At 37.6% G+C, this 20,121-nt stretch overlaps 1 protein-coding gene across 2 annotated transcripts in view; it reads right to left on the bottom strand.

Moving 5' to 3' along the window:
- LOC128011493 (plexin-A1) overlaps positions 1–20,121 on the bottom strand; it is a 200,632-nt gene that overhangs the window by 101,167 nt on the left and 79,344 nt on the right. For both annotated transcript variants that reach the window (XM_052593964.1, XM_052593965.1), the window contains exon 4: positions 1,215–1,346. In XM_052593964.1, the coding sequence (XP_052449924.1) occupies positions 1,215–1,346 (132 nt within the window). The remainder of the gene's footprint in view (positions 1–1,214; positions 1,347–20,121) is intronic.

Genomic DNA, 20,121 nt, shown 5'->3' with positions numbered 1-20,121 from the left:
TTTCAATATTCATACATTCATTAAAAAAGTCGGGCCTAGCTATTATAAAGGCTACGCTATCAGTCAAAAGTTTGTGTTTCTCATCAGTTTAAAAAACTTTTTAATAAAGGCACGTTTAAATGTTTGAAATTAGTTTGAAAATAAATATATAGTAGATTGTGATACATAGATTCCTTCACCAAAAAAAAAAAAAAAAACTACTTATTCACAAAAAAGACAGACAGGAGCTGGTCCAGATATACACTGTAGACTGACAAAAGTATTATTATTATTTAGCATTACAGTAACAAATTGTATTATTTAGTGCTGTCAAATCGATTAATCATGAATAATTAAATCCAAAATAAAAGTTTTTTTACATAATGTGGGTGTGTACTTTGTATTTTTATATGAATATATAAATACTTACGCATACATGTATATATTTAGGAAAAATATGTAATATATATTTATATTTATGTATAATATAAATCATATATATGAAAAAATACATTCATAACTACATACATACATACATATATACACATACATACATACACACACACACATAAATATTTATTAAATATGAATAAATAATTAATATATTTTTTATTTATAAATGCAAAGTACACACACAAACACACATTATGTAAACAAACTTTTATTTTGGAGTGTGATTAATCGATTTGACAGCACTATTATCATTATTATTATTATTATTACTTATTGCATTCTAATGAGAATTGTGGTTAAAGATTTGCTTAGTTCAATTATAAGTAGAAATAATGATAATAAAAATAATAAATGCCCAAAAAAGGATTTAAATTTGGCTAAATATTTAAGACAAAATATAAGCTAATTCTAAAAAAGCTTTTATTTTCTCTAAAATAAAATACTTTTTTTTTTTTTTAAATTAAATAATCCACTTTGGATAAAAGCATACAGTAAATACATAAATGAAAAAAAAAATCAAGGCAAACAAGCGCTATTATGAATATGAAGAAGAAGCTCAAATCTCATACTTCCATTCCTGCCATTTCAACCAAATGTTTGAAAAAAAAAAGTGTACTTTCATCCTGTGTAAGTGTGCTTTCCTCTCTATTTGCCATCTTTAGGAACTCAAGTCAAGTGCGTGTCCAAACCACACTGTTTGTCCGTCGGGCTCCTCAGAACATTCTAGCCAAATAAAAGCCGTCGACCATCAATGTCAAACAGCACACTCCCTGAACTCTTACCTCTTTATCTGTGAGCGTGTAGATGTATTGATGGTCAGGGCTGAACAGCATGTCCCTCAAAATTGGGTTCCCTGCGCTCACCACCACGTTCTCATACAGCAGTGCAGGCTGGGTAATGGAGTTCACCAAGATCTGAAACAAACCGAGAAGAGAGACATTTAATACACATCAAATATTCTCCAGTTTGGCTGTGATCTGATTTCTGTACAGCATTCCGACTTCTAGAAGGTAGGAAAATAAGGTTATAATGGAAACTGTCAAAAGGTTTTTGGTTTGGTGTCTATTTAAGCTACATAATACATAATTTAACTCTGCAGGCTTCACATTGGTGCTTAAAGGGGAGAAACTCTGGCCTTGACCAATGCTAAACAAATGGATTTTGGTCAATAATAACCACACAGCCTCTTTTTCTGCTTCCTTCCTATGTTTGGCCCAGAGTCATACCCTTCTTTAAGTCCCCCTCCCCGGCCTTACTGATGCAGGGTCAGGGGAGTGTGACCCCGGCATCCCGTGGTGTTTCAGGGCCTAATGATGTGCTCGGCTCCGGTGCCGCATCCCACTGATTAATGACCGTCCCCTTCGCAGAGCGCCATGGGAGCGCATTACCTGGGCCCTCTGACACCACCCCATCGCTAATGAAGAGAGCGCCTGCAGCACCTGAGTACACTAGAGCACCGGACGACCCACTTACAAAAACACAAAAGCCACTAAAGCAGTTCGGTTTCCCTCACAAAGGTCCACATCACAGAGCCATAGAGTTGCAGGAAGTTTTTAGCCGTCCACACCTGGGAGTCGACAGTGTGGCCTATTTGGGTCAAACCCTGCAGGCAGATCACAAGAACTAAAATTACACCTACAAACATCTGAAAATAGAGCCAACTTCATCAGCACTTCTTGTCTTTAACTAAAACCTAAAGTTGTGTGACATGACCTCATGTAAACTGCCATATTTATAGAACAACATTTATATGGAGGGGAAAAAATTCTCATTACTGGAATGGACAGAATTGGTGGACTTCCAAATCTTCTGTACTGATTTTGAGGGTAAAATCTGCATAATTCATTTTTTTTTTCATTATTAATTTATTTATAAGAACTAAGAGTATATTAGTATTTATAGTATTTATTGGTGGCTAAATATTTAAAATAATTAATAGTACAAAATATTTAATAAACCAATGCAAGTAGTGAAGAATATTTAGTAGTGCATAAGTCAGTCTAAATAATAATAGTAATAAAATACTACTACTACTACTACTACTGCTACTACTACTACTACTACTACTACTACTACTAATAATAATAATAATAATAATAATTATTATTATTATTATTATTATTATTATTAATATTTCTACAACTACTACTAATATTATTATTACTTATATTTTTCATATATTGGGAGAGATTTACATTTCAGTGTCATGAACCATTTATTTATTTATTTTTTGTTTATTCAAATAAATCTTAAACTACTATATTTTTGGTATTTTGAAATATAATAGAATAAAATAAATTTAGTAGTAGTGAATAACGAATAAGCCTACTCATGGCAACTCTTATCATTTTAAATACAATTCAGATGTTTTTTCATTTCTATTTTTTATTTTATTTTTTAAATCATATTTAAACTACTATATTGTTGGTATGTATGAACACCAAGTGAAATCAAATTGAAAATATAAGTATGAATATAAAACAAACAAAAAATCTCCTTGATTTTTAGAATTATATTTCAAAATTATATTTTCAGCTTCAGGCTTTTTACACGATAACTTTGAGTCAGGTTTTTTTTTTTATTATTATATTCCCAATCTTATATTTCCAACTTCAGGCTGTTTACAATATTTAAATTAAATGTTTTCCATGATTATAAGAACCCTTTATATTGTTGCTAAGTGGGTGATGAAGGCGCGTAAGACAGCAAAGCAGTCTGGGACTTGGAGTCTGTTGTCTGTTTCTCCCTCCATCACTTCATTGAGCATTACTCCCACGGGACGTGGTTCATTATGAAGTAGTGGCAGATAACAGCTCAAGGACAGCACATCCTCTCCCTCAGACAACCCTTCTGGAACTCTTGCCAAGTAACGCTGAAGTTCCTGCAGTGGGACGCGAGCTGGAAGACAGAGAGAAAGGGTCTTCCCTTGTGTCCATGCAGGAGAACGCACGACAGGAGGGAGATGCTTTAGCCTCATGGAGCAAGAATACTAATCTAAAAATACTGCCTACTGCTGTGCTTTGGTTTATTGCCATTTTTGGACCTGCTTAATATGTTGAATAGCAGGACAATGCAAGTAACAAACTCCCCTGCAAGTTTCTCTGCAATATGAAACTGATTAAATGGGATAAACATATATAATTGTTCTTCAAGGGTGAGCAAGAGTTGCCATCTGCATTTCTCCACCCTTTTTCAGAGTCGTGCAGATTGACGTAATTGTGCAATGACTCTTCAAATATGCAGATTCTTGGCAGATGGCCCATCAATCGCTTAACAGGAAGAAGCAGCAAGAGCTAGAGAACTCTCTATCTCACGTTGCCTCAATAAAGGTGTCAGGAGAGATGGAAGTTGGAGGGTGAAAAAACAAAAACAAATCCAATTCTCCCCACTGACTGCAGGTGAATCCCAATACACCATAGTCTGGAGGGTTACTGCTACCGTCTCTGCTTTAGATACAACGTTCAATCACTTCCTGGGTAACAGGGCCCACTGTGTAATACACTGAAATACTATTTAAGTATCTTTACTTAATTCAATGCATAACTTCTAATTCTTTGTAATTATTTAATAACTTTTGAGTAAAAATGTTCTGTTATTCTTTTTTTTCAGTGCACTTTTGTTTAAAGAAGTGTATACAGTGCTAAATACTATTATTATTAATTATTATTCATGAAATTTGATGTAAAAAAATTTTTTTATTTAGATTAAAATTTTTAATTAATATATTTTATAGTTTATTTACAAATATTTCACAGTATATTAGATATTTTCATTTTTTTCTTAGACCATGATTTATTTATAGTTTATATAGATCATATAGTTTTATTTATATTTTATTAATTTTTTTAAATAACAATTTAATTTATATATATTAGGGCTGCACAATTTTGGGACAAAATTACATTGGGATATTTTATTTTTCTGCGATATGTATCGCGATATGAAATCTAATCACATTTTTTCTTACAAACAAAAGTGGGGTGAGCACACTTACATTCTCATTTTAAATGATTTAAACATTGACACCATTGTGTCAATTGATTATTATGTGCGAGGGAGAGAGAGCAAGACAGCGCTCGTGTTGTTTGAAGACGTTGAGCATGCGGCCAGGGCTCGCATATATATAGTTATTTAATATTAACATATGTAAAATAAACGAATGACATTTAAATTCTAATGCAATATTAAATATATCAAACCATCAGAACTATATATGTAGATTTATTTATTTGCTTGTTTTAATATAATATTGAATATAATATTTTCTTAAGAAGCAATCACTATATATATATAAACATACAAATAACAGCAATAGTACTGATATGTAGAAAAACAATGCCAAAGTACAACTGAATAAATTTGGAAAAAATAAATAACGCGTAACTTGCAGTGTCATGTTTCAACCACAGAGGGCAACATATAGTCCAGAATTTTGTAGTGAACCAATAAATGACGCTTCACCTTTAAACCAAAAACAGCCAAATGTCCTTGGGTATGACTTCTCTATGTGCTGTACTCTAATCATTCATACCAAAACAAATATCGAATTCACACTGTCTTATTAGATAAATATGTTACATGATTGCTACTTACATTATCTTCTTATGTTTATGGTCCCATTATAGTAAGTCATGACAGAATCATATCAGGACAGAAGCAACTGTGTCTAGCTTCCTGTAGCAGACTGCACATAATGAGCGCATAGGGTAATAATCTAAAATAGGAACCTATAAATTAAGAAACAGAGCCCTGCAGACTTCCTTAATGCTGGTCTATGGATGAACAATAATTAAGGTGGACCAGGGTTCACTGAAGGGTCACTCCTGACAGCTTTAGAGAAAATTGAAACAGGTCTGGCCTTTTCAATCTCGTCAATGTCTCCGCTAAAGCATGTCTGAATTTGTATGTGACCCTAAGACATTGATGAGGTCAACTGTCGGTAAAACGATAAACTGTCCTAGACATTAAAGAACTAGTGGCTGTCTCTTATGTAAGCCTTCACATGGGAAAAAGGAAGGAAAAAGGAAAGAAAAAGAAAGTTGTCCCTCACGGGCAGCCCGAAATTTCGGTGTACCCTGAAATACTATGAGAGCTTTGGTGGAGTGAATGATTGACAGGATTTTTGTCACGAAACCCAGGCGTTTCTCTGCCGGAGACTGCGGCGACCCATCAACTCGCCGTTGTTGAAAATCATTTTACTCTGGCTTGGATGGGGAGCAGAGACATTTGGCTAATTAAATCAAACAGGAGGGCACTTTCCAGATGAGCCTGAATCCAATTTCATTAGTGCCCTCTCAGCCACGGATAATGTGCGGACCACGAGGTCGCTCTCGGACGTTTCGTGTCTTGACATCAACACGCTGGAGTATGATCAATAAAGGATGCTGAGTGGAATTACAGGATTGAAAGCATGATGGCTATTCCATGGACACTTTTTTGCTGCTGCTGGAGTTTGACCTCAGAGTTTGCACATCATCCTCATCTGGATGTTCAGAGGAAATGAAGCTATAATATTACAAATTAAAAATCATTAAAGCTCTTTTTAAAAAGCATATGACAAAAATACAATTTCCGAACACATTTGGATGCATTTTGTAAGAGTCATTACCTAGTTTATAGATTAAATTGGGTGTGCCTTATGTCTATATTACCCTCTATATAGTGCACCATTCAGAACTGAATTGAAAATGCATTTTAAGATCCAGTTAAATACTAAATTTGAATTAAGGTACACAGGATATAGAATTGCAGTTCAATGCAAGCAAAATTAAAATATTGATTATTATTTATGATTCATATTAATAAATACTTTTTGGATTAATTCTCACTATTCCGCCACATGAGAACATTTGGAGCTCCTGTGCTGCTGCTTCACACTGATATCTATTCGATGTTTGTTTATCACTATGTTTTTGGTGTTTCTGCCCAAATGGAGCTGGGAAAATAATCTGGATTATTTTCTGGACTTCTCTCTTCACTCAAAAGGTTTTGAATGAGTAATCTGGCATTTTTTGTGATCCTTTCACACTGATCGGCTGTGAGCCCTCTCAATTCCTATCCATCTACTCAACATCTGTTACAGTGAGTCTCCGCTCATTCACAACTGCGATCATATTTAGAAGGTAATGATCTTTTTAACCTTTTTCAGTCGGGATTTCACCCAACTCATAGCACTGAAACTGCTCTTCTTTGTGTGGTTGATGACATTCTTCTGTCTATGGATTCTGGGTCAATTAACATCTTGATTCTTATCCATCTCAGTTCTGCATTTGACACAGTTTGCCATGTTTTACTTATCCCACATCTTTTTGATATTGGTATCACTGTTTCAGCTCTTTTATGGCCCGTTTCTTATGCCCACAACAGAAAGTTTTTTTACAAGAGTATATATCCTCCACTGTTCCACTGACACAGGGTGTTCCTCAAGGTTCAGTTCTCAGCCCTCTACAGTTCATCAAACTTAACAGCTATCTTATTAACAATTAATAAGCAGCAAATCAGTAGTTTGAGGAAAGTCATAGTTAATAGTTAATATTAGAGGCTTTTATTAGAGGCAGGCCTTTATTTCTAATTCCATCTGTTTGATAAGAAATTGTTTTAAATAACCTGTTTTAAATTAAAAGCGATAGCGTTCCAGTGGACAGAGATCATAACATTAGCACAGAATCATTTCAGAATCCATCACCAAAAGAATCAGTTTGGTTCAGACGCCCTGTGTGTCAGTCTGCTTCACGCTGAATCACGCATGTGCAGCATCATCAGCTCATCAGGTCTCAAATTGGATGCGTCCGACAGAAACGCTTCTCAGTTCAGTGTACTGGTGATCCAAAAACCAAAGCAACCGGTTCTTGACTTTTCTTAAACTTTAAAACTTTAAATTTTCTTAAACTTTATTTGTCTGTGTTGACCATACCCCCCGGCCACTATAAAAGGCCCAACGTTTTTTAGACTACCAGTTTTTATTTGAGGAATTACGGTATATATATATATATATATATATATATATATATATATATATATATATATATATATATATATATATATATATATATATATATAAAACCTTAAAATCCCACTCATGAAAAGTAAGCCAATTATACAATATTGAATTTTGCACAACCCTGCTTCATCATGTACAATATTGCTGTAATTTCCAAATGCCTTGAGAATCATGGTTTTGCAGGAAGAGTCGCTTAGTGCGAGCATCTCCAGCCTCTGTGACCCTTTTCTGGAGGGCATCCAAGATTTCCCATGGCACCTGCTGACTTCACAGTCTGCATCTTGCCAGCAAGAACAGAACCTGGTACACACAAACTCATTGGACTTGATCAGTGTGACAGATTACTCTGTGAAATTAATCTTCTTTCTCTGCCATGCTGTAGCTCTCGCTATAGGATGCCGGCCAAAAAGCAGCTGTGGACAGACAGTCCCAGTGGGCATGATGATAGCACGCCACTGCGCGGCTCCCGGGACCCAATGGACACTCCCCGGTGAGTTTCATCATTAATAAGACAAGGAAACAGGAGCAGGGTTGGTCTTTGCATGCTTGAACGGCTTGAATAAACCAGGGGTATAATCCAGCTGGAGACGCTGAAGATCAATGTCGCATCTGTTCAGTCTTTGTGTTGTCGTGTATGGCATCGTGGTGACTAAATGATAAGGGGGAAAGACGGAGTGAGTGAGAGAAGGGGGGAAATAATAAAGGAGGAAGGGGAGTCGATGCTCGGTTCCCGGAGAGCAGCAGGCATGTCTCAGCCTCCACCCTTTTTAATCTTTCAGGCTCTCCATGGGTACAGCATCTCCTCTGCCACTCACCCCCGCCGCTGCTACAAGCTCCACTCGCATGCTCTTGACATAACTAGGTCTCCCTGTGAATAATAAACCAGCCGCCAGATTCCTGCCTTTGATATGCAGCCCTTGAAGTAAAGATCGGCATCTGATTGAGCACAATCACTGGCTAATTAATGAGACGGAAGGCCCCCGCTGGGCCCACACTGGCCCGACATGCTGCCACCACTGTCCATCCCGGCTCGTTCCCCTGAGAAGAACCCAGTAGAGCCTGGAGGAAGAGACTCGAGGAGCCCCCCTGGGACAGGCTTACGCAACGATGGCAGCGGCGAACAGATTCAGCACTGCAGATAACAAGATGAAAAATAGATCTTTCAGCTATAGGTAAGATTCGAAATGGAGAGAGATATATGTGCTAATGGTGTACAAATGATTTTGTAGGTTATAATTGGCTTATTTGGCCTTGGGATGCACAATATATTGGCACCATCCAATTATCGTTTGATATTGGATATATATACTGTATTTGGTGATACTTAATTGCACATGGTAATTTAAAATTGTATACTGGTTATTAATGTTATGATGACTAAATTCACTTGTAGCAGTTAAAAAAACTGACTGTGGTACTTATTTTTTTATTTTTTTTTGACAAAATAGCATTAGATTTAAATAGAACAATTGAAAAGGATAGATGCATGCTAATCATTAGCTCAAAATCTTCTGTCCATTGGCCTTTAGTTCTGTATTCTCATACCTTGTGTACTAACTAAACCATTTTTACCCACCAGATGTTTCAACCGAGCAGGACTTAGACATGCTAATTAAACACAGCCCAACTGTCCCGCTATGCTAATCCTCATCCTGGAGATGCAAAAACAACTTGTGTACTGGAGGAAGCAGGTCAAAACCCTGAAAGCCATAGAGAGACTCATAGTCTTCACCGAGGGACAACTCTGTTATGCGGCACAGACAAAATATACTCATCGGCCCAGATGGGTTTTACGGGGAAAACAAGTGCACCTCGTGGGCATTGGGAACTAGGCAGTCTCAGAAAGCGGGGCGATGGGAGAACAGGCTAATCATAGTGGTCTCTAGACGGTGGCCTCAAAGCTCCTATTTTCTAACCCCAGCCGTAAACGTTTCATTATGACAGTTTGTGCAACAGATAGCAGCTCAAGCTCATTCGAGCTCGTTCCACTTCCCTTGCAATATCTGATTTGGCCCCGGGTTTGAAGGCTCCTCGGAGCATTGTGAGGAATTTCATTTCTATTTTCCTACTTGTCGTCTTTCCGCCATCCGCTCTCTCCCGTGCTCTATCTTTCCCTCTCAGACACCCCAACCCCCTTCAGGTCCTCTTGACACAACAGACGCACACCGGCAGTCAAGCAAGACAGACTGCGCGCTTAAAACTAGGTGGAAAAAATGGGAGTTTGCCCTGCAGTGAGTATGAAAGCAACTCCGGAGTCATCTCCATTTGTCACGAGCTGCACGCTGGAACTGCCAGGCCACTTCTCATACACTCAAACCTTTGACGAGAGTGAGCTACGGACAAAAATATCGAATAAATGGGATGCTATGGAGCTCAGCGTAACACTGAAATACCAATAGTCATTAGGGAAGCCTCCAGCGATGATTTCTTTAACTACACATTGTGCCTGCCTATACATCATCTCAGAATGCTAAATGGGGATCCAGACTGCACGTTTGTGAACACAAATGCCACAACTTCATCAGCGCATGAATTGGGTTATCAGATGCAAACGAATTTAGTTCTCTCAAGGCATCTCCCTCAACATTTGGTTCTGTAATAAATGGGAAAATCAGGAATTATTTCCAGATTTAACCTACATGGTTCATATGAGCACAACAATTCCATAACTGACGACCTTAAACTGATTTGAAAGTAACAAGATCAAAGTGCGACTGTAGGTTTCAAATTATGTCAGTTTAATTATGAACTTCAAACAATAACTGTTAGTGCATGTCAACTGACATTTTATTTCCCTCAGATAAGTCATTTAATTTCTATAGCTCATTAGTTCGCTAGAAATAAAACTGTAGAGAAGAGTATATTGTTAAAGTATAAATGTATTGTCAATTACATGCACTATTATAAAAGCATTGTATTTTACTTAATCATCAACTGATGTCTAATAGTAAAAAAAGAGACTATTAATTTTCATTCAATACAAAACCCAAAGCAGGTAAAAAACAAAATAAAATAAAAATCCTATTTCCCCCCCTATACATTCTGATATATTTAGGCTTTTGAAAGTGTAAAACAATTATATTTTAAATGTGAGAAATATACTTTCTTCTTTCATACTGTTTCCAACTTACATTTAGCATGTATACTATGTTAGCCAGATTTTTGCCATATGGAAAAGGTCAAAACTTTGTAATTGGAGAAGGTCACATATATGGCTACATTTATTTTCCACAAACAGATGCTTGACTAAATGTGAACACACCCATGGATTGCAAGCTCAACAAAAATTCTGTAAAACCGAAAAATATGGAACAGTGTCGCAATCAGAGCATAACAAAGTACAATTTTAGAATACTAACGGTGCAATCAGACGGTTCTCAAAATATTTGCTCAAACCTTGTGTCCCTTTTAAGGGTCACACTCCACGCGACAAGCTATGCTGTTTGACACGGGTCTGTAATCCTCAATGGCGGCTCTCAGCAAGTGTTGGCAAACTGCCACCTGCAACAATGGAGTGAGGGAATAATACTGACAAAGCCAAACAAAAACTCTCCCATAAGGATGTGACCATACTTGACACATCAAAGTGAAGAGAGAGAGAGCGCAGCATTTTCCCAATCTCACCCCTGCAAGACAATCTGACATACCTGAGCACACAGAAAACACTGCATTTGAGCTCAGAGGAAGAGGACGAGCTCACTTGAGGACGGGCTCTACAGGGACAAACTACCTGGCAGTGCATTAAAACTAGAGAGAGAGAGATGCAAGATACAATCTGCAGAGGGTGAGCAGGTCAAAATAATCCTGGTGAAGCTTTCCTCTGTGACACAAAGCATTGCCTTCAGCCAGACCTAAGACCAGTGGAAATGGTAAACATTACTATTATATAGTGTGCATTGGCTACTTTTTGGAAGTTGTAACTAATTATGAATCTAGATAAGGGAGGGTTTCATTGGCTATTTACTTTAAACCTAAGTCATATAAAACTGTTCATGACACATCTTATAAAAACCAGTACAAACCCTATCGATTCAAGTCTTTAATGTTTATGAAAGTGTAAAGTGCTTTATTAGAAAGTGAACTGGCTGTAAAAAGAAACTGACTTCCAAGAAAATTTCAATTTGAAAATAAGCTCCTTGTCACAGCAGATTTAATATGCTTATACATTAACATACATCTCTGCGTAACTTAAACCTGAAAGTAATTCTTAGACAAAAGTGTTCCGATCTGAAGTGGGTTATTCAATGTTCCATTTAGCTCATAAATTTCACAGACAGATTGAAATTAAATTTGAGAATGTTTATGTGCATGCGTGTGTGCGCGTAGGTGGCTAAGTGTGTGCTGCCAATTAAGTTGCTCGTCTACTGTAAATGTCAATGCACATTGAGACACTTAACCTTCCATACAGACCCTCGGAGGAAAGGAGCACATTTCAAAGACGCTTATCGTTTTACAGCATTCCACATATTTTTCACAGAAACATCATCAACATTGACGTTCCGCAGAGCTGACCAACGCCAAATGGAATCCTGCGGACACGAGAGAAGATTCTATACAGCATGAAACGCCAGGGGGGCGTAAACAAGTGTGTTGCACTACAAAGAGCTGTCCCTGAAGAAACGGCTAAATGATGTTAGCATTCGATGCTCTGGATGTGTCTCCATTTACAAGAGAGAACCTCAAAACAGACTGAACATGAATGAACATGCTTCCTTGCCAATTACCTCTATAGATTAGTTTTGCAGGTAACATGCAGTCTTTTCTGTTAGCTGTTCATTACATGTCCATGTTTGGGAGTCTAAATCACTCAACACTCCATGTCCGTGCTCTGGTGTAAACAAAAGGGACTGTAACAACCATATGTTGTGCTAACATGTGTTACGCGAATGCTAATAGAATGCTAGCTTTCTAAGCTTTGTTATAATTACATTATTGAGAGGAAGGCTAACTTTCTAGAAGTGGTTATGCTAGCATCATCAAGAGGAGGGCTAACAATGTTCATGCTAGTTATCAAGCGAAAGGCTATTTTCTAAGTGTTGTGCTAACCCTAAGGAGAGGACAGCAAGTTTTTTTGTTTTTTGTTTTTTGGAATTGTGCTGCTAAAGGAAAGATAGTGGGAGAAGCTGTTAGCAATACCCTCAGTTTAATTCAATGCTAATGTAAACAAGACTGAGAGGCATTAAAGAACAGGTTGGTTTCATAATGTTGTATACTAAAAATGGCATTTACCTTGACTTTATAATAATGGTCTAAGAGTGCATTTATACTGAATGCATTTTGCAGTGAAATTTATCCAAATACAAATTTATACAAATTAAACAAATAATGCCTCAATTAATCATCAACTTGGTTAGGATTGAAGGAGAGGTTTGGACTTGAAATAATCTAATCAATAAGACAATCAAACTATTTTCTCAATCTGATTCAAAAATACCTTGGGTATGATGAGTAGTTTTCACGGTACATACATTTTATGTTCTACTAAATGTTTGCTAAAAAGCCATTCTGACATATATGTTAGATTTCTTTTTGGATATATCATCCAAATTTACATAAACCATGTGCATAAAATAATACTGATGTTATGTACTCTCATTTTATTTATAATTTTTTTTATACATAATTTGTGAAGCAATTGCAACAGCTCACTGAAAACAGACTAAAAAGAACAAGTTTAAGTCAACACAAGAGCAATATCTATCTTACGTCATTTTACAGCAGAGAATAACTAAAAACTCCAAGACTTGATTAAGTTCCAGAACTAACTTTGCCAAGCCTGGAAAACAGTTAAAAAATTCTCAGGATTTTATGAAGTAGCAATATCTCAAAGGTCATGGCCTTTACAGTTCCAATGACTGAGAATCAAACAAATAGCACTTCAGGATAGCATTAAAAAAATTAACTTACTGCCAACCAAAACGATTCACACACTCACTGCTTGCATGCACACTCTTGAAGTATGCACTGTCAGCAACCTCAAAGCACATGCTCACAGACACACATGAACAGATAGTCCTTTTACACAACAGAAACTCATGATCACAGGCACTCGCAAAAAAAAAGAAAAACACACGCAAGATAAAACTAGCGACACACCGTCTCCTATGGGCATCGGCAAACTGTAGCATGGCACATTGTGAAACGACCTAGATTCAAGTTTGTTCACTCTCATTTCTCTCTCTCACACACACAGATGAGAGTATGCTAATGAGAGCGAAACTCCAGATTCCTATTCTGCCGGAAAGTGATGGGTGACACGAGAATATCACCCACTGTACTAACATTCCTGCCAGCATAAATCATGAATTGTGTATGCATGTCTTGAGTTTTGTATGTGTGCACTTTAAGAGAACAGTTGTACAGAGAGAGTCAGAACAATGGGACGTTTTTAGCAGGTGATCTAGGAAAGCCTAGTAAGAGAGCGCTATGTGTCTCAACAACACCTGCAGCAAATGAAGGGGAAAAGACTGTTATATGATATGAGAAAAGTGAGAGGCAAATAAAAAATAAAAAACTCACCTAAAATTACTCTGAAGCAGAAAAAAATTCTTTAAAAAAAGTAGAAGCATATTTCCCATTTAAACTGAGAGAGCTTGTGTCCCCCAGATTTTGAGCAACAATGCAACATGGCAAAAAAGGAATGAATGAATGAATGCATGAATGAATGAATGAATGAATGGATCAAATTTGAGAGTGAAGACATTTACAATATAAAAAAATAAATAAATAAATAAAAATAAAAGATAAATCAGATAACTCCGGGGTGGGGGTCTTACATGCATTCCACAAAACTATTAAGCAGCACAAACTTTCAACAATGATACAATTATATTAATAATATATTCTTAAAAAAATATAACCTCAAACTTTTGAATGAGAGTTTATATAGAGGATCTAAATGTATAATAAATAAATAAATTGAATTCTTTGATCAACTAAAATGGTTTTGTTTAAGTTACCAGAGCTTAAAAACTAGTGAAAAAACAGCACATCCCATGTTATGTGCTAACATCTAAAACAAAGCCTTTTTGTTTCAGATCATAGAGTGCCACTGCTGGGTCTGCTTAGGCAGCTACCTTCTAAGTGTAGACTCAAATGAACCTGAAGCGACTGAACGGAAAAGCTCCACATGGGCAACAACTGTAATCTCCACACAGATAGCATTCCTCATGAGAATCACACAAGAGACAGACAACAGATTCCAATATAGTTTTTCATTAGAACATCGCTAGGCTAATGACACGCAATGAGCACACAGCAGGGATCATTGTAAATAAGCACAAAACAGAAGCATTTTACTCGCCATAGCACTATTTTTAAGGACCAGGAGCATGACTGTGGTGCTGGATCCTCAGATGAGCTGTCGTATTCCCAGTAACCCTCAGTGACACCCGGGACACAAAGGGTCACTAATGCAGCCTCACGCTAATCGCTTAGTGTGGAGCCACAGCAGGTCAGCCAGGGGCAGTGATGATTACCTCAACATACTGTATACGTGCCGTCCTGCTGACCACACTAACACACACATGGCTCCTATAAAAGAGAGAGAGTGGCCGCTATCAGCCTTTAGCATGTAGCTGTTCACTGAACAGAGTATAGAGTGTAGTGATAACAGCTAGGCTATGTCTCTGTGTCATGGGGTTTTCTAGCTCACATTTTGCTGAGAGAAACAAGGCTTAAAATAACAAAAAAGGGGCTTAGAAATATGACAGCATGAATAACATCAACCATAGTAACCACTATTTATGACAAAATAGCATATTTAATAGTTATTAGGGCTACTGCAATAACAACAGCATCAATAATAATACTAATACCTAATCTTAATCTCATACATAGGGCCCATTTCTGGGGTGTTTGACTGGGTTTAGTTGCAGTGACGCCTCCTGCCAGTAGAGGGAGTGAGAGGAAATGTAGTCCCTGAGCATCTGCGTCTCCCACTCTGTGGTCACAGGCTAGCAAATTAAAACAATCCATCAACATTATGGCTTTTAATCCACACATTCCCCGTAAACACCTATTTCTTTACCCTCTCTTTTTCTCCTATATCCTCTCTCTCTCTCTTTCTCTCTTTACTCCAGGCCTTCATTCTGTATTACAATAGACACTAAATCATTAACCTACTGCAGCATGTAAAGGGGCTCCTGCGTGACTGAAGACACCACAAATGAGCAATTTCAGCAGGCAGGGAGAGAAGCACTTTTAAGGGGATCTGCGGTTCAAACAGAGGTAAAAAAAATAATAGATAGAAGAAATATACAGGGGAGAAAACACTGCATAAAGTTACTACGTAAGGTTATGCATCTTACATGCTGACGCTGAGGCTGACGAGGTCAAAGCTCAAAGTTCAATGATCATAACCTCTGACTGCCAAGTGGAAAGAGACATTACTGAATGACACTATTAAAAACAAAGGTTCTTTATTGACATCGATGGTTCTATAAAGAACCTTTAACTTTACGAAATATTTTCACTTCACAAAATATTCATTGTAGTGGAAAAAGTTTTTTAGATTATGAAATGTTCTTCACTAAAAAAAGAAAATAAAAATAAAAAAGTTATTTTCAGAACTGCTCAATGGAAGGTCTTTAATGAACCCCAAATGGTTCTTCTATGGCTCTGCTGCAAAAACAATCCTTTCGGAACCCCTGTTTTTATGGGTGTACAACTTGGGAAATCAACTTAGACTATTAATCTACGAAAACATTCCACACTGCAGAATTCCCAGCACAATCAAAACTTGAAAAAATTCCACCTTTCAAGTATGCATTGCTTTACGTTTCAACCTATCTGGCCTCCGAAACGTCTAAACTGCAAAATGGACACCCCGACAGCACTATAAACTGACACTTTGAAGGGCAAAAGTCCTATCTCTAACCCAAGAGCGCAACCATTAACGCTATCGGCCCCAGCGCAGCCGATTCTAACCCCTGTCTTCTTCCTCCCTGTCCTCTTCAATAACCTTTGTCATGGCCGCGTGGCGCAGGGCAGCAATGAGCCTGGCACTGGCCGTGCGATAAGAGAGGCCTGCCGCATGCATGCACACCGCTGTATTCAGATGTGTAATTACAAAGGAAACGATAAGCCCGCTCCAGAGGGACCGCACCACTAATTACTGAGCCACCGGAGCTTCAAATTGCCATTTAAAGCAGCCATACACAATTACACAATGCCACATTCCTGGTTTCGTCTGCACTTCGATGGCAAAGCGGGGCAAGAAAGAGGGCCCGGACCAGCCGAACTCTGAGTTATGGCTGTTTACGACCGACCTGACAGGCAGAGCGGTGCAGAGGAGAGAGAGGGTTTGGTGCAAGACACCTCAGAGACTGCAACTGGAAGGATATAATGCTCCCAAACTCAAAGTCTACATCCAAACGAATGTTTAGATACGACAAACAAAACATTCCCAGAGTGTTGCGACATACGCATGTAACTCCGCCCATGTCCCGCCTTCTCTGTCCAAGGGGGGCCAGAATCTCTGGCAAAACATGAGCCACACAAATAGCGAGTGAAAAAAAAAAAGAGAGTGAAGCAGGAAAGTTAGTCATTTTGTGGTTGTGAGAGGAATGTCCTAACAGACATGAGCCTGCCAAAAAAAACCAAGCAATTTCCCCCCAACCCCCTTTTCTCGCCTTCAAACACACACGGGCAACTACACACTACCCGCAAGCGCATTTTAATTCATCCAGCACAAGCATAAAAGGATTTTGGTGCAACTTTCCGCCAAATGTCTCATCTTCTCTCATGTATCGAGATTGCAAAAACACCCACCCAGGCCTTCAAAGGCCTACAATGTATTGTGGAAGTGTAAAGAAAGCAGCCGAGTAACCTGATAGACCACTAATGATGTGTCTCATTCATTCACTGGCCGCTTACAGATGGATTAAATCAAATGCATTATGGGCTTTCTGGTCTTTGGGGGCTTGTCCATGGGGACTGATGAGTTCATAATGGTTCTATACAATGAAGTATAAGAGCGTGTGTGAAACCACAGCGGCTTCTGCTGACTTTCAGCTCATCCTCCAATTCATTTAACGTACGCTACACAGTTAAAAACGAGCCTGAATCAATCCATCCATCAATTACAGGAAGTTCGGGCATTAATCTAATCTGAGGCTGAACCTGATCCCGGTCTCCGGTAGCGAGGGGAAACCACAAAACTCAACCTCTCTGCCAAGAGTCTCGTGTCCTCTTCATCTCTCTTGCTCTCCGGCGTGAGGGTTAACCCACAACGAATGTCTTCAGAACTCCACCGCACCAATAAAACGGAGGGATTGATGGTTGTCCGTAAAAGCTGAGTTGTTAAAAATGGGACTACACCGCAGAGAAGACATGTGTGATATAAAGGGAACATTCACACAAAAATGAAAATCCTGACATCATTTACTCTTACTTTACGTTGCTCCAAACCTGTTTGCTTCCAGTTTTCAGAATCTGATATTAAGCAGGATTCTCAAACTGATCTTCATATAATAAAAGAGAAAGAAGACCTTACAAGGCCCAGAAAACAAACAAACCAAAAAAGTTTAAAAAAAAAAAACTATAAAAAAATTCAAAACAAACACAAAATGGGAAAAACTAAGCTAAAATGAAACGCTTTTTTTTTCTTTCTTTTTTTTGCCACAAAATAATTTCTTTGAAATAATAAACTAAAACGTTGGGGAATGAATGGAACCTTTTATTAAAAAAATAAAACACCAAAATAAAATAAAACTTGGTGGAAATATAATAATGGTCCCATGACCAATCATTTAGCAAAAAGTGTAATATTTTTACAATCAAATCAAACAAATTAAATAAAGTGCTCACACAAAGCTATCAAATAGTTTGAGAAGACCTGAAATATAACGCAAACGACAAACACCAATTAAGGGTGCTTTTTGATCTTTTTTTGGAATTTGACAGCTATTGGTCCCCATCTACAGACACTGAAGGTAAAAGAGAAGCATGAACATATTAGTTATTATCTGCTTTTGAGTGTGACTGAAGAAAACGAGTCATATGGGTTTGGAGCAACGAGTAATTAAACAATGACTTTAAAACAAGGTGAAAAAAAAAAAACGTACAGGCAAAGATTTCCATACAAAACGGTTTCACGACCACAAACAAATGTGTGAGAGCCTTTGTTTGTTTTCTTCGTTCTCCTTGAATGGCTGCCATGTTTGGCATGTCTTCTCAGGATCTCTGTGTACGTGTGTTCCGCTACAATAACTTGCCAGTCGCACACGGCAGTGTATGTATGTGTGTGTGTGTGTGTGCACACGTGTCAATCCAGCTTCACTCCTGTGGTGCCACACGCAGGTTGTAAATGAATATGAATGGCCATGAGAAGCCCTGGGAGGAGGCCGCTCGAGGCTATGCGCACTGGGCATCTATTAATCTTAGAGAAACTGACACATGGGAATAACCTAAAACTGCTCTCAAACAAACCAGCCGGGCCAAAAACGCACCTCAACTCACAGCCAAACCACAGCAGCATGACGTCGAGGACTAACTTTCGAAGAATACATGCTACATTATCTTGGAATGGACTTTGTATATTGCACTTAAAAATGTAGTTGACAAATTGCACTAAATGTATACATTACCAGTCAAAATATTCTAACAATTACATGTTAATATCTGAATTTAAAAAAAATTCAAAATACAGCAAAAACAGCAATATTTTGAAATATTAATTTGCAATTCAAAATAATTGTTTTCTATTTTAATATTAACTAATATTTTAATCATATTTTAACATTACTCCATCATTCAAAACATTCTAATAATAAACATTAAATGTTTATAAAATTGTAAATAATATTAACCAAAACAACTTAATTATTCAAAATTTTTGACTGGTAGTGTCTAAACATACACATTTATATAGTAATTAATACATTAAAATATAATCCGACCAATATTTTTTTTATAAATTACCTGCAACATTAAAATATCCCAGAACAGATGCAACAGCACAAGGTTTGAGTTCACAAGACGACAAGCCGTGCCTTTGCTTCAGTCAAATGAGATACAGCACAGCCCATTAGCCACGCAGTACGGAAGGCTTTTTGTTTGTGGTCATGGTAGACAGACATTGTTCCTCATGTTTGGCATTCCACGTTTCTCTCTTCATCAGCTCCCTCGTTCTCAGGGGGACAAATGAAAGGAGGGGAACGAAAAGGGAGCCACTGGCAGACTATTTCTTTTAACACAATGATTTTGATGTAAGTCACATATCCTCACCAAAAGATCAATGACTGATGTCAAGAGAGGTATTTTATGACATTTCGAATTTGAGGTGATGTTTATCCCGCATCCAATGTGACAGATCCAATGATTTAACATTTAAGATATCTGACGAATGATTGAAAATGTGAACTGTTAAGCAGCATTATAACAAAGACTTGAAATGTACGCCTTTGACTTCAGTTCTGTCTGGTACTTGCTCTTAAAGGGATAGTTCACCCTAAAATGAAAATCCTGTAATTATTTTCTTACCCTCGTGTCATTCCAAGCCTGCATGAGCTACTTTCTTCCGGAGAACAAAAAAGAAGAAAATTGGAAACCAATAAACATTGGAACCCAACCACGCAAACCAGGTTACGATAGCTTTAGAACAGGGTAGATGGTTGATCCAAGCTGGTACATAACTTTGGACTAGCTCGAACCACCAGCAATAAAGCTTAAAGGGATAGCTCACCCAA

This window comes from Carassius gibelio, chromosome B23 (assembly GCF_023724105.1).
Source record: "Carassius gibelio isolate Cgi1373 ecotype wild population from Czech Republic chromosome B23, carGib1.2-hapl.c, whole genome shotgun sequence".
Lineage (NCBI taxonomy): Eukaryota > Metazoa > Chordata > Actinopteri > Cypriniformes > Cyprinidae > Carassius > Carassius gibelio.
The sequence above is the reverse complement of the archived record's forward strand: the minus strand, read 5'-3'. Positions and strand labels throughout refer to the sequence as shown.